The 15,695-nt window shown below is 42.6% G+C and overlaps 1 protein-coding gene across 1 annotated transcript in view; it reads right to left on the bottom strand.

Moving 5' to 3' along the window:
* Positions 1–1,398: 1,398 nt before the first annotated feature.
* LOC115172629 (protein lin-52 homolog) overlaps positions 1,399–15,695 on the bottom strand; it is a 31,681-nt gene continuing 17,384 nt past the window's right edge. The window contains exon 6 of the mRNA XM_029730259.1: positions 1,399–2,218. Coding sequence (XP_029586119.1) covers positions 2,163–2,218 — 56 coding nt within the window. The 3' untranslated portion in view covers positions 1,399–2,162. The remainder of the gene's footprint in view (positions 2,219–15,695) is intronic.

Genomic DNA, 15,695 nt, shown 5'->3' with positions numbered 1-15,695 from the left:
TTCTGATTGGCTGGACCTGGCTCCCCAGTGGGTGCGTCTATGCCTCCCATGGTTGCGCCCTGCCCAATCATGTGAAATCCATAGATTATGGCCTAATGAATTTATTTCAATTGACTGATTTCCTTATTTGAACAGTAACTCGGTAGAATCTTTGAAATTGTTGCAGGTTGCGTTTATATTTTTTTGTTCAGTATCGTTTACTTTGCTACACGTAATCAATAACACAATAGAAAATCTGTATACAGTGTGTGCAAAGGAGGTAAGGCAATAAATAGGCCATAGTGGCGAAATAATTACAATTTAGCAATGGACACAAGTGATATGTGCAAGTAGTAGAATGAGTCATCTCATTCTACTACTTGCTACATGAGTCATCTCTCTGCCGCTTTCCACACAGACCTAGCCCCGCCCCGTCAGTCAAGGAGCGTATTTGTTGTTCCTCGACCACCAGAAACGTGTGTTAAGTCTGCATGGTCAATGTTGATGACGATGCTGTTTTCACTTTGCTTCTTAATATAAATCCACTAGCGTTCTATAATTACACTATTAGTTTGTGTTTCTTACATCTGCAAACAGCTGGTTTGTCTTTTCTTAGCAAGTTTGGCCTAAATCTTGTTAGCCGCTAATGCTAATCACTAGTTAGCTGGCTAATATATGTACTGTCCGAGCAAACGTAATTAGCTATACGGCCTGATAATAGCAATGATGGCGTAGACCTAAATCAGCAAGTTGTTTGTGCAACAGTGTCTTCTAAATCATAGAGGAATACGCGAAGCAAGAATGTAACCTACGTGAAGTAGATTAGAGAAAACATTCAATGTAACCAAAGCTTATAGTGCAAGTTCCCTTGGAAACACTTATCAAAACGTTGGATCCTACCCTGTCACAACTCCTCCCTGGCATTTTCATTCGTTGTCAAGTCAAACATTATTATTCAAAGTGCACACTATTATATTCTAACTATAGAATTAGAATAATCATTCTATTTCCATGATTCCAACAGTTCACCCAAGTGTTTTGCTCTAAATCACAAGTCAAATCGCAATTGCAACATTTGGTTAAAAATAAAGCCTAGATTGATTGCTCATATGTGTAGCTCTACTTGGCAGCATGGAAATGATCTCAAAATCAGTGCAGGAAATGCAGAAATTGATAAATTATTTTTGGTTGAAGTTTAATTGAACATTATAAAACAATCAGAATGGATAAAGACCCATTAAAATAATTTAGAATGTATGTGTTGCAACCCTAGGGTCAAGCACTACTCATGAAGCAAATGTAAAACTCTTGTTATTTAGAAACATAAACTACCGTCATACCGTCAAACTAAAAAATAATAATACTTTGATATGATATTTTGGCCATATCGCCCAGCTCTAAAATGAGGGAGGAAAAATATTTTCAATTTTAAGACTTTATTACATAATTTTCTTCTACAAATTGGCAAAATGTAAATAATGCTACAAATACAAATAAAAAATATGAATAAATACAGAATATACACTCATTTACAAAACAGTCCTACGAGCTAGCTAAAAAGGAAATTGAAAGCGACTCACCATTTCAAATCATTATAAAAGTAAATGGAACTGTTTTTGAGGACCACAGGAGGTGAAAAATGTTGCAGCCCTTGGACTCTTAAGGATGTTACACACTTTACGCAAACGACAGCAAACGAGGCAGGGGGTGCAGCCCTTTGGACAGTGGCTGCCTCTGTCCGTGTCAATTGGAAAGACAATTAGAGGCTTATTAGTGGCCTGTGGAGATGTGTAACTTGTGGAGAGTGAGCGCTCCCAGAGCGACATCTCCAGCCGGGAACAGTCCGAGACATTGTCTCACCTAATTATGCAACAGGAGGTGAAAATAATGCTCCAAATACATAATGTTCTACGTACTTTGTGTGGCTCAAATTCTGGAACGGATCATATACGACACTCCCCATTTGCATAGAGTGTGTAGGGTCTGTTAGAGGAGAACTCTGCAGTGAGTGAATTTAGCCCCACTGTCTCTATTTAAATGAAAAGTCCAGGAACTTGATGATGGTTGTAGTATGAGTGTATACATGAAGGCATAAGTCTGATTCTGAGTCTTAAGTCAGTCGTCTGGGTGTTGTATTACTCTCTTTGCAGACACATACTGTGTAAAGAGCATTCCTGGGGTCTTCACTTCTTGGGTCTCTCCAGGATGTTCAGGAACTTTCCCCTGGTCATCTCCCTGGCTGGAGAATGAACAAATGATACAACGTAAATATCAACAACTGAATATTTCAGAAACGTTTTGTAGCACCTCTTATTCAACTTGAGGTAACCTACCTAAAAATAATTTGTTAATTGAAAGTATTTCCACTGATTCTCTATATGCTTCTGGGAACTAGTGATGCACGGGTCTGCTGTTTGCTCACCTGCCCACAATTGCTAATAACCCATCCGCCCGACTATGTGTGATAGTGAAAATCCACACCCAACCCTAACCAGCAAATATAGAAAATGCGCTACAGGCTAGTCAAATGAAAGATTTTTTACAGGGAATGCAGGTTTTTTGATGCTGCCTGATTAAGATACTTTACATGACCAAAAGTATGTGGACACCTGCTTGGCAAACTTCTCATTCCAAAACCATGGGCATTAATATGGAGTTGGTCCCTCCCTTTGCTGCTATAACAGACTCCACTCTTCTGAGAAGGCTTTCCACTAGATGTTGGAACATTGCTATGCGAGGACTTGCTTGCATTCAGCCACAAGAGCATTAGTGAGGTCGGGCACTGATGTTTGGCGATTACGTCTGGCTCGTAGTCGGCATTCCAATTCATCCCAAAAGTGTTTGATGGGGTTGAGGTCAGGGCTCTGTGCAGGCCAGTCAAGTTCTTCCAAACCAAATTCTCCTGGCATCAGCCAAACCCAGATTCATCCGTTGGACTGCCAGATGGTGAACCGGGATTCATCACTCCAGAGAAAGTGTTTCCAATGCTCCAGAGTCCAATAGTGGCGAGCTTTACACCACTCCAGCCGAAGTGCATCGTCCATGGTGATCTTAGACTTGTGTGTGCCTGCTTGGCCATGGAAACCCATTTCATGAAGCTGCCGAAGAACAGTTCTTGTGCTGACTTTTCTTTCAGAGGCAGTTTGGAACTCATTAGTGAGTGTTGCAACCAAGGACAGACGATTTATACGCATTACGCACTTCAGCAGTCGGGTTCTGTGAGCTTGTGTGGCCTACCACTTTGTGGCTGAGCTGTTGTTGCTCCTAGACGTTTCCATTTCACAATAACAGCACTTACAGTTGACCGGGGCAGCTTTAGCAGGGCAGAAATTTGAAGAACTGGCTTGTTGGAAAGGTGACATCCTATTACGGTGCCACTTTGAAAGTCACTGAGCACTTCAGTAAGGCCATTCTATTGCCAATGTTTGTCTATGGAGATTGCATGGCGGTGTGCTCAATTTTATACACCTGTCTGCTACGGGTATGGCTGAAATAGCCGAATCTACTCATTTGAAGGGGTGTCCAAACACTTTGTATATATAATGTATGATTCTGCGTATAATTTCCGTCATTTTGGTAGGCTATTTGTTATAATTAAAATACATGCACCTTCTCTATTGTCATTGCCCTAGAACACTAAATAAACCCTTGCTCAACAGAATAATGTAATAGATCGATAGAATGAATGCTTCAATCTAGTTGACACTGGTAAAGTTCTCTCTGTCATCTTATTTCACGGAGCAATGCAATAACACACACACACAAAAAAAGGAATGTTTTTCTTTGCAAAATGTCCAAATGACAGCTGTTTGACTGGTTGTAAGGAAATAGAAAGCTGTGAAAATGACCCAACATTATCTGATTAGATCTGAGTTCGGCTTCGATGCATATTTCATGTGGTTGAAATACTATCAGCTTTTATGATGCTGATAAAGACAGCACCTCTACAGATGGTATATGAGCATTCACATTCTCTCAAGTGTCTCAAGGGTTTCCTGGTGTCAGGAAAAGAACCTCACACTCAACGTCAACAAAACAAAGGAGATGATCGTGGACTTCAGGAAACAGCAGAGGGAGCACCCCCCTATCCACATCGACGGGACAGTAGTGGAGAAGGTGGAAAGTTTTAAGTTCCTCGGTGTACACGTCACAGACAAACTGAAATGGTCCACCCACACAGTGTGGTGAAGAAGGCGCAGCAGCGCCTCTTCAACCTCAGGAGGCTGAAGAAATTTGGCTTGTCACCAAAAACACTCACAAACTTTTACAGATGCACAATCGAGAGCATCCTGTTGGGCTGTATCACTGCCTGGTACGGCAGCTGCTCCGCCCACAACCGGAAGGCTCTCCAGAGGGTAGTAAGGTCTGCACAATGCATCACAGGGGGCAAACTACCTGCCCTCCAGGACACCTACACCACCCAATGTCACAGGAAGGCCAAAAAGATCAAGGACAACAACCACCCGAGCCACTGCCTGTTCACGCTGCTATCATCCAGAAGGCGAGGTCAGTACAGGTGCATCAAAGCTGGGACCGAGAGACTGAAAAACAGCTACTATCTCAAGGCCATCAGACTGTTAAACAGCCATCATTAACATTGAGTGGCTGCTGCCAACATACAGACTAAATCTCTAACCACTTTAATAATTAATAATTGGATGTAATAAATGTATCACTAGTCACTTAAACAATGCCACTTTATATAATGTTTACATACCCTACATTACTCATCTCATATGTATATACTGTACTCTATACCATCTTGCCTATGCCGTTCGGCCATCGCTCATACATATATTTATATGTACATACTCTTAATCATTCCTTTACACTTGTGTGTATAAGGTAGTTGTTGTGAAATTGTTAGATTACTTGTTAGATATTACTGCACGGTCGGAACTAGAAGCACAAGCATTTTGCTACACTCGCATTAATAACATCTGCTAACCATGTGTATGTGACCAATAAAATTTGAAGACGCTGAAATAAAGAAATCATTTTCCCCCACTCCTGTTCTCAAGTCCACATTTTGCCTACATTTGATGTATCATTTTACTGCAAGGATTTTTTTATTCTGCAGGATTTAATATTAAGACTATGTGAGAGGTTATAGACCTACAGTGTGTCCAGATTTCAGTTTCCATTTAACCCATCTTAACAGTAGGCTACAGTTCCCTTGACATGCCATAGGCCTATTTGAAGTCCCATTTTGTGACTGTCAAATTTGTATAGCACCTCACAATCATCACACAATGCTGTCATCCTCTTTTACCACTTCACCAAATCTTTCCCAAACATTACTTTTCTGGCACTCCCTTCTCTTAATTTTCAACTCTCCTTTCGCAGCTTTTGTCTTAATGAATTAAACTTCAACAATGTCCGTTTTGCCTCCATGGATTGACATGAACTTCACAAAAGCATTTGGTGATTGGCGTGTAGTCTATTTGGCGCACGTACAGTTAAGTTTAGGCTTAACTGTACCAGATAGCCTAAAATAATGAAAGAAAAACCTTAAAGTAGCCCATACATATACAGTGAGTGAAAAAAGTATTTGATCCCCTGCTGATTTTGTACGTTTGCCCACTGACAAAGAAATGACCAGCCTATAATTTTAATGGTAGGCTTATTTGAACAGTGAGAGACAGAATAACAACAAAAAAATCCAGAAAAACGCATGTCAAAAATGTTATAAATTGATTTGCATTTTAATGAGGGAAATAAGTATTTGACCCCCTCTCAATCAGAAAGATTTCTGGCTCCCAGGTGTCTTTTATACAGGGAGTGCTCCTAATCTCAGCTTGTTACCTGTATAAAAGACACCTGTCCACAGAAGCAATCAATCAATCAGATTCCAAACTCTCCACCATGGCCAAGACCAAAGAGCTCTCCAAGGATGTCAGGGACAAGATTGTAGACCTACACAAGGCTGGAATGGGCTACAAGACCATTGCCAAGCAGCTTGGTGAGAAGGTGACAACAGTTGGTGCGATTATTTGCAAATGGAAGAAACACAAAATAACTGTCAATCTCCCTCGGCCTGGGGCTCCATGCAAGATCTCACCTCGTGGAGTTGCAATGATCATGAGAACAGTGAGGAATCAGCCCAGAACTACACGGGAGGATCTTGTCAATGATCTCAAGACAGCTGGGACCATAGTCACCAAGAAAACAATTGGTAACACACTACGCCGTGAAGGACTGAAATCCTGCAGCGCCTGCAAGGTCTCCCTGCTCAAGAAAGCACATATACATGCCCGTCTGAAGATTGCCAATGAACATCTGAATGATTCAGAGGACAACTGGGTGAAAGTGTTGTGGTCAGATGAGACCAAAATGGAGCTCTTTGGCATCAACTCAACTCGCCGTGTTAGGAGGAGGAATGCTGCCTATGACCCCAAGAACACCATCCCCACCGTCAAACATGGAGGTGGAAACATTATGCTTTGGGGGTGTTTTTCTGCTAAGGGGACAGGACAACTTCACCGCATCAAAGGGACGATGGATGGGGCCATGTACCGTCAAATCTTGGGTGAAAACCTCCTTCCCTCAGCCAGGGCATTGAAAATGGGTCGTGGATGGGTATTCCAGCATGACAATGACCCAAAACACACGGCCAAGGCAACAAAGGAGTGGCTCAAGAAGAAGCACATTAAGGTCCTGGAGTGGCCTAGCCAGTCTCCAGACCGTAATCCCATAGAAAATCTGTGGAGGGAGATGAAGGTTTGAGTTGCCAAACGTCAGCCTCGAAACTTTAATGACTTGGAGAAGATCTGCAAAGAGGAGTGGGACAAAATCCCTCCTGAGATGTGTGCAAACCTGGTGGCCAACTACAAGAAACATCTGACCTCTGTGATTGCGAACAAGGGTTTTGCCACCAAGCACTAAGTCATGTTTTGCAGAGGGGTCAAATACTTATTTCCCCCATTAAAATGCAAATCAATTTATAACATTTTTGACATGCGGTTTTCAGGATTTTTTTGATTGCTTCTGTGGACAGGTGTCTTTTATACAGGTAACAAGGTGAGATTAGGAGCACTCCCTTTAAGAGTGTGCTCCTAATCTCAGCTTGTTACCTGTATAAAAGACACCTGGGAGCCAGAAATCTTTCTGATTGAGAGGGTGTCAAATACTTATTTCCCTCATTAAAATGCAAATCAATTTATAAAATTTTTGACATGCATTTTTCTGGATTTTTTGTTGTTATTCTGTCTCTCACTGTTCAAATAAACCTACCATTAAAATTATAGACTGATCATTTCTTTGTCAGTGGGCAAACGTACAAAATCAGCAGGGGATCAAATACTTTTTTCCCTCACTGTAAATTGCACAAGAATTATACATTTATGGATTTAAGGTATTGTTTTCTCTCTTTCCCAACACCCACCTGCCCTTCAGCCACACAATATTTAATGATCCTAAACTCACCTGTCCTGCAGATATAACCGCGGGGACTACGGGTTATGAGTCAACCCGTGCGTCACTACTGGGAACACTACAAACGTTATGCTGTCAAAACATGCTTTGACCAGGGATTTAGACTTAAACAAGCTACAGCACTCCATCTCTCAGTCCCTCACTTCAGAGCAGAATCACTTATCAATGCAAAGCATGCATTTCATTTGTGAGATGTCTAACAGGGAGGTAATTTACACCAACATCTGTTCCATTCTGGGCATGGAAAACAACCTAAGACGGCCATTTTGAGGCTGTAATCAAACCCCCAAATGCTCATGCTCCAGATACTCAACTAGTCTAAAGATGGCCAGTTTTATTGCTGCTTTAGTCAGGACAACAGTTTTCAGATGTGCTAACATAATTGCAAAAGGGTTTTCTAATGACCTATTAGCCTTTTAAAATGATAAACTTGGATTAGCTAACACAATGTGCCATTGGAACACAGGAGTGATGGTTGCTGATAATGTGCCTCTGTACGCCTATGTAGATATTCCATAAAAAATCTACTGTTTCCAGCTACAATAGTCATTTACAACATTAACAATGTCTACACTGTATTTCTGATCAATTTGATGTTATTTTAATGGACAAAAAAATTGCTTTTCTTTCAAAAACAAGAACATTTCTAAGTGACCCCAAACTTTTGAACGGTAGTGTATGTGTGTTGGTGTTTACGGGCATGCAAGTGTGTTCAAGAATAAGAACTGACTTGCCTAGTTAAATAAAGGTAAAAAATAAATAAAAAAATAACAACAACAAAAAAGATAGGGGGAGTGATAGGGGGATTTGTTGTCTGAAAGATACCGTTCTCTGGAACGCAAACGAATCAACCCACATAGGGTTGGGCATTTGAAATGATTTTACTAATTGAATAATATTAAATTTTTTCGGATATCCGGATAGGCGATAATAATAATAATGACTTGACCTATAAGAATGACGCAAATACACATGGCAGAGGTAAACAGCAGATCGGCTGCTTGCTTTTCTCTGGTTGTTTGGCTAACTGCAACAGCAAAAGAGAAGTCTGATTTTAGCCATGATAGAACAGATTCTGTTACAAAAAGGTTTTCTGATGAGTATTTTGCATTGATCTGTCTAGTCTTGTGGAAACTCTGTTAGGTGAGTGCCTGTAATTGCTATTTGAAAGGAAACACAGCATAACGATGTCAGGGCAGCCTGGAGGGAGAAATGCGCAGCAGTAGCTCAACGCAAGGTCATAAACATTTTCAAAAGTTTTGTTGTTTTATTAAATTAAGAATTTAAAATATCATATCCTTGTAGGTAAAAATGTCACAATTTAAACAAAAACTTTTTCATTTTTAAAATAGGCCTTCAATTGTTTTATCTCCAAAGATGACACTCTCTCAAGTAATTGAATACGAACATCTGTTTGGATATCCGGATATTTGATTAACAGTGCCCATACCTAGTCCACAACTTTCCATCAGAGTGCCTTATGTGTAAGAGACTATGGCGATATTTTTCCACTCTGACTGCCATTACTATACACTTACCACTGAAATACCATAGTAAGAACCGAAGACACTGATCAGATAGAACTCCCAACACAGACCATAAAGGTTAGCTAGAAAAGCCCATGAACAGGGAGAAGTACTTTGTAGAGACATAATGAAAAACACTTGGTGGGGGTCTACAAAACAAGCTCTGCGCAATAGTTCTGGATCCGTGCCAACCCCATACTGTAGCTCGACAACAGATTGGCCCCAACTGAAGGCCTTTTGTCACTTTGCTTCTATCTGGTAAGGAGAGTATTTCAGGAGGTTTTCAGTCAACAATAGCCAGATTATATCACAATGGAAGCTACAGCAATGTTCCTCCAGCATCAGTGTGGCCCTGGAGAGGCCTCACCCAGATCCAGTAATTACTCTTTGTTCTTGGTAATAAGAGAAGAAGGCTCTTAGAGAATCAAAGCTCAGGCAGGGCCAAGAGGGGAGCAGGGATCACCTCTTCAAACCCGCACAAAAATCACCTCCTTCATACAGTTGCTAAGCATACCCACCAGGACATGAAGAGCAATACAGGCAACACATTTCAAGTGGGCAGCGGCCCTTCATCTTGTATCTTTTTGGAAAAACATGCATACAAATACCACAGTCCCAAGCGTTCCCACCCACACAGAAGGTCCACAGTTGTAGAAGTGTCTGTCTCTGCTCGTTGAACCTGACACCAGAGCTGATGAGCAGCCTGGGTTTCTGGGTGCTTGTTGGGCTGTGCAGAGCGTTGTGGTGCACGGTGAAGGGGTTAGCAGCTAATGAAAAACCAGGGTGGATTGTAATTTAGATGAGCCGCCCCGCCTGGAATGATAATGCCCCGGCTGAGCAAGGGCCGCTTCACCTTGAGGTGTCCATCATCAGGTTAACATGATGCTAATTGGATTGGGATTGATACATTTTGTGCGGCGCTGCTGTCTCTTCGAATAACACTAAACAAAAATAATCAGATCCCCCGGACAGACAGGCAGACAGGATCTTAGATCGAATGAAACAACCAGTATCAGGTGGGATGTAATGAATTAGGATGACCCAAAACGACTGGTGCACAGATATCATTTCCCTATTTGGAAGAGTTGGGCTTGGTGAGCCAAAGGCTACCACAACAGTGTTTAACATCAGTAATTAGGCCTACACACCGCACAGAGGAATAGAGATCTACATGTTAAATAGAGAAGATAGATCCAACAGCATGATTAGTAGTCTGCTATGAGCTTGTATTTGATGATGACACTAAATAAAAAGACAAGAGTGTAGATAAAACTATAACCTAAAATGATAGATTTATCGCTCATATATCGTTCATATACAAATGACATACTTCATGTGGATGGAGACAGGACCTCGAGAGCCTTCAAACTTAATTCTGGAACTCAAAGCCAGTTCAACTCCATTTTCTCATTGTTGCCCTCTAGACCTGGAACACCTGTGTGCAATTAATTATCAAGCAGAACAGAAAACCAGCACGCTCCGGACATCGTAGGGTAAGGGTGTTTTCACACTTGGTCCCTTTCAGACAATTTTTGGGAACTCGGTGTGGTTCGCTTCATTTTTTGTGGAGTGTGAAGACTCCAAAAGGAACTCAAACACATCAAAAGAGTCCCCAAAGCGAACCAAAACTGAGACCATCTCGATATGTGGTCTGAGTTTGGTTTGCTTGAATTCCGCGGTCAGGTTCCCTTATTTTTATTTATTTTTATTTAACTTTTACCCCTTTTTCTCCCCAATTTCATGATATCCAATTTGTAGATACAGTCTTGTCCCATCCCTGCAACTCCTGTACGGACTCGTGAGAGGCGAAGGTCGAGAGCCATGTGTCCTCCAAAACACGACCCCGCCAAGCCGCACTGCTACTTGACACACTGCTCGCTTAACCCGGAAGCCAGCTGCACCAATGTGTCGGAGGAAACACCATGGCGACCGAATTCAGCACGGATGCGCCCGGCCCGCCACAAGGAGTCGCTAGAATGCGATTGGACAAGGACATCCCGGCCGGCCAAACCCTCCCCTAACCTGGACGATGCTGGGCCAATTGTGTGCCGCCTCATGGGTCTCCCGGTCGCGGCTGTCTGCGACACAGCCTGGGATTGAACCCGGGTCTGTGGTAGAGGTCGACCGATTAATCGGAATGGGCGATTAATTAGGGCCGATTTCAAGTTTTCATAACAATCGGTAATCGGTATTTTTGGACACCGCTTAGCCGATTACACACACACACACACATTTAAAAAAAATGTTTTTTATACACCTTTATTTAACTAGGCAAGTCAGTTAAGAACACATTATTATTTTCAATGACGGCCTAGGAACGGTGGGTTAACTGCCTTGTTCAGGGGCAGAACGACATATTTTTACCTTCTCAGCTCGGGGATTCGTTTTTGCAACCTTCCGGTTACTAGTCCAACGCTCTAACCACCTGCCTTACATTGCACTCCACGAGGAGCCTGCGTGGCAGGCTGACTACCTGTTACGCGAGGGCAGCAAGAAGCCAAGGTAAGTTGCTAGCTAGCATTAAACTTATCTTATAAAAAACAATCAATCTTAACATAATCACTAGTTAACTACACATGGTTGATGATATTACTAGTTTATCTAGCGTGTCCTGCGTTGCATATAATCGATGCGGTGCCTCATTTCTCATTGAATCACAGCCTACTTCGACAAACGGGTGATGATTTAACAAGCGCATTTGCGAAAAAAGCACTGTCGTTGCACCAATGTACCTAACCATAAACATCAATGCCTTTCTTTAAAATCAATACACAAGTATATATTTTTAAACCTGCATTTTTAGTTAATATTGCCTGCTAACATGAATTTCTTATAACTAGGGAAATTGTGTCACTTCTCTTGCGTTCCGTGCAAGCAGTCAGGGTATATGCAGCAGTTTGGGCCGCCTGGCTCATTGCGAACTGTGTGAAGTCCATTTATTCCTAACAAAGGCCGTAATTAATTATGACATAACATTGAAGGTTGTACAATGTAACAGCAATATTTAGACTTAGGGATGACATCCGTTAGATAAAATACGGAACGGTTCCGTATTTCACTGAAAGAATAAACGTTTTGTTTTCAAAATGATAGTTTCCGGATTCTACCATTTTAATGACCAAAGGCTCGTATTTCTGTGTGTTATTATGTTAAAATTAAGTCTATGATTTGACAGAGCAGTCTGACTGAGCGATGGTAGGCACCAGCAGGCTCGTAAGCATTCCTTCAAACAGCACTTTCGTGCGTTTGCCAGCAGCTCTTCGCAATGCTTCAAGCATTGTGCTGTTTATGACTTCAAGCCTATCAACTCCCGAGATTAGGCTGGTGTAACCGATGTGAAATGGCTAGCTAGTTAGCGGGGTGCGCGCTAATAGCGTTTCAAACGTCACTCGCTCTGAGACTGGGAGTAGTTGTTCCCCTTGCTCTGCATGGGTAACGCTGCTTCGAGGGTGGCTGTTGTCGATGTGTTCCTGGTTCGAGCCCAGGTAGGAGCGAGGAGAGGGGCAGAAGCTATACTGTTACACTGGCAATACTAAAGTGCCTATAAGAACATCCAATAGTCAAAGGTATATGAAATACAAATTGTATAGAGAGAAATAGTCCTATAATTCCTATAATAACTACAACCTAAAACTTCTTACCTGGGAATATTGAAGACTCATGTTAAAAGGAACCACCAGCTTTCATATGTTCTCATGTTCTGAGAAAGGAACTTAAATGTTAGCTTTTTTACATGGCACATTATGTACTTTTACTTTCTTCTCCAACACTGTTTTTGCATTATTTAAACCAAATTGAACATGTTTCATTATTTATTTGAGGCTAAATTGATTTTATTGATGTATTATATTAAGTTAAAATAAGTGTTCATTCAGTATTGTTGTAATTGTCATTATTACAAATAAAAGAAATTGCCCGATTAATCGAGATCGGCGGTTTTTGGCCCTCCAATAATCGGTATCAGTATCGGCGTTGAAAAATCATAATCGGTCGACCTCTAGTCTGTAGTGACGCATCTAGCACTGCGCTCCAGTGCCTTAGAACGCTGCACAACTCGGCAGGCCTAGTTCCCTTTTTTAGGGCAATGTGAACACAAAGCTTCCCAGGTTCACTTGTCATTATTCCCGCACCACACACTAAACTATGCAACACAGTTTCACCTGCCATAACCCCTCACACTAGACTACTGCAACAGTTTCAATTGCCATAACCCCTCACACTAGACTACTGACATAACCCCTCACACTAGACTACTGACATAACCCCTCACACTAGACTACTGACATAACTCCTCACACTAGACTACTGACATAACTCCTCACACTAGACTACTGACATAACCCCTCACACTAGACTACTGCAACAGTGTTTCACCTGCCATAACCCTCACACTAGACTACTGACATAACCCCTCACACTAGACTACTGCAACACTGTTCCCCTGCCATAACCCCTCACACTAGACTACTGCCATAACCCCTCACACTAGACTACTGCCATAACCCCTCACACTAGACTACTGTAACACTGTTCCCCTGCCATAACCCCTCACACTAGACTACTGACATAACCCCTCACACTAGACTACTGTAACACTGTTCCCCTGCCATAACCCCTCACACTAGACTACTGTAACACTGTTCCCCTGCCATAACCCCTCACACTAGACTACTGACATAACCCCTCACACTAGACTACTGACATAACCCCTCACACTAGACTACTGTAACACTGTTTCCCCTGCCATAACCCCTCACACTAGACTACTGCCATAACCCCTCACACTAGACTACTGACATAACTCCTCACACTAGACTACTGCCATAACCCCTCACACTAGACTACTGCCATAACCCCTCACACTAGACTACTGCCATAACCCCTCACACTAGACTACTGCCATAACTCCTCATACTAGACTACTGCCATAACCCCTCACACTAGACTACTGACATAACTCCTCACACTAGACTACTGACATAACTCCTCACACTAGACTACTGACATAACTCCTCACACTAGACTACTGACATAACCCCTCACACTAGACTACTGCAACAGTGTTTCACCTGCCATAACCCCTGACACTAGACTACTGACATAACCCCTCACACTAGACTACTGCAACACTGTTCCCCTGCCATAACCCCTCACACTAGACTACTGCCATAACCCCTCACACTAGACTACTGCCATAACCCCTCACACTAGACTACTGTAACACTGTTCCCCTGCCATAACCCCTCACACTAGACTACTGCCATAACCCCTCACACTAGACTACTGCCATAACCCCTCACACTAGACTACTGTAACACTGTTTCTCCTGCCATAACCCCTCACACTAGACTGCTGACATAACCCCTCACACTAGACTACTGTCATAACCCCTCACACTAGACTACTGACATAACCCCTCACACTAGACTACTGACATAACCCCTCACACTAGACTACTGACATAACCCCTCACACTAGACTACTGTCATAACCCCTCACACTAGACTACTGACATAACCCCTCACACTAGACTACTGACATAACCCCTCACACTAGACTACTGCAACAGTGTTTCACCTGCCATAACCCCTCACACTAGACTACTGACATAACCCCTCACACTAGACTACTGACATAACCCCTCACACTAGACTACTGCAACAGTGTTTCACCTGCCATAATCCCTCACACTAGACTACTGCCATAACCCCTCACACTAGACTACTGACATAACCCCTCACACTAGACTACTGTAACACTGTTCCCCTGCCATAACCCCTCACACTAGACTACTGCCATAACCCTTCACACTAGACTACTGTAACACTGTTTCTCCTGCCATAACCCCTCACACTAGACTACTGACATAACCCCTCACACTAGACTACTGCCATAACCCCTCACACTAGACTACTGCCATAACCCCTCACACTAGACTATTGACATAACCCCTCACACTAGACTACTGACACAACCCCTCACACTAGACTACTGCAACAGTGTTTCACCTGCCATAACCTCTCACACTAGACTACTGACATAACCCCTCACACTAGACTACTGACATAACCCCTCACACTAGACTACTGACATAACCCCTCACACTAGACTACTGCAACACTGTTTCCCCTGCCATAACTCCTCATACTAGACTACTGACATAACCCCTCACACGAGACTACTGACATAACTCCTCATACTAGACTACTGACATAACCCCTCACACTAGACTACTGACATAACCCCTCACACTAGACTACTGACATAACCCTTCACACTAGACTACTGACATAACCCCTCACACTAGACTACTGACATAACTCCTCATACTAGACTACTGACATAACCCCTCACACTAGACTACTGCAACAGTGTTTCACCTGCCATAACCCCTCACACTAGACTACTGACATAACTCCTCACACTAGACTACTGCAACACTGTTCCCCTGCCATAACCCCTCACACTAGACTACTGCCATAACCTCTCACACTAGACTACTGCCATAACCCCTCACACTAGACTACTGTAACACTGTTCCCCTGCCATAACCCCTCACAATAGACTACTGCCATAACCCCTCACACTAGACTACTGTAACACTGTTTCTCCTGCCATAACCCCTCACACTAGACTACTGACATAACCCCTCACACTAGACTACTGACATAACCCCTCACACTAGACTACTGACATAACCCCTCACACTAGACTACTGCAACACTGTTTCCCCTGTCATAACCCCTCACACTAGAC

This window comes from Salmo trutta, chromosome 33 (genome assembly GCF_901001165.1).
Source record: "Salmo trutta chromosome 33, fSalTru1.1, whole genome shotgun sequence".
NCBI lineage: Eukaryota > Metazoa > Chordata > Actinopteri > Salmoniformes > Salmonidae > Salmo > Salmo trutta.
Note: the sequence above shows the minus strand (reverse complement) of the source record. Positions and strands in the feature narration are given on the sequence as shown.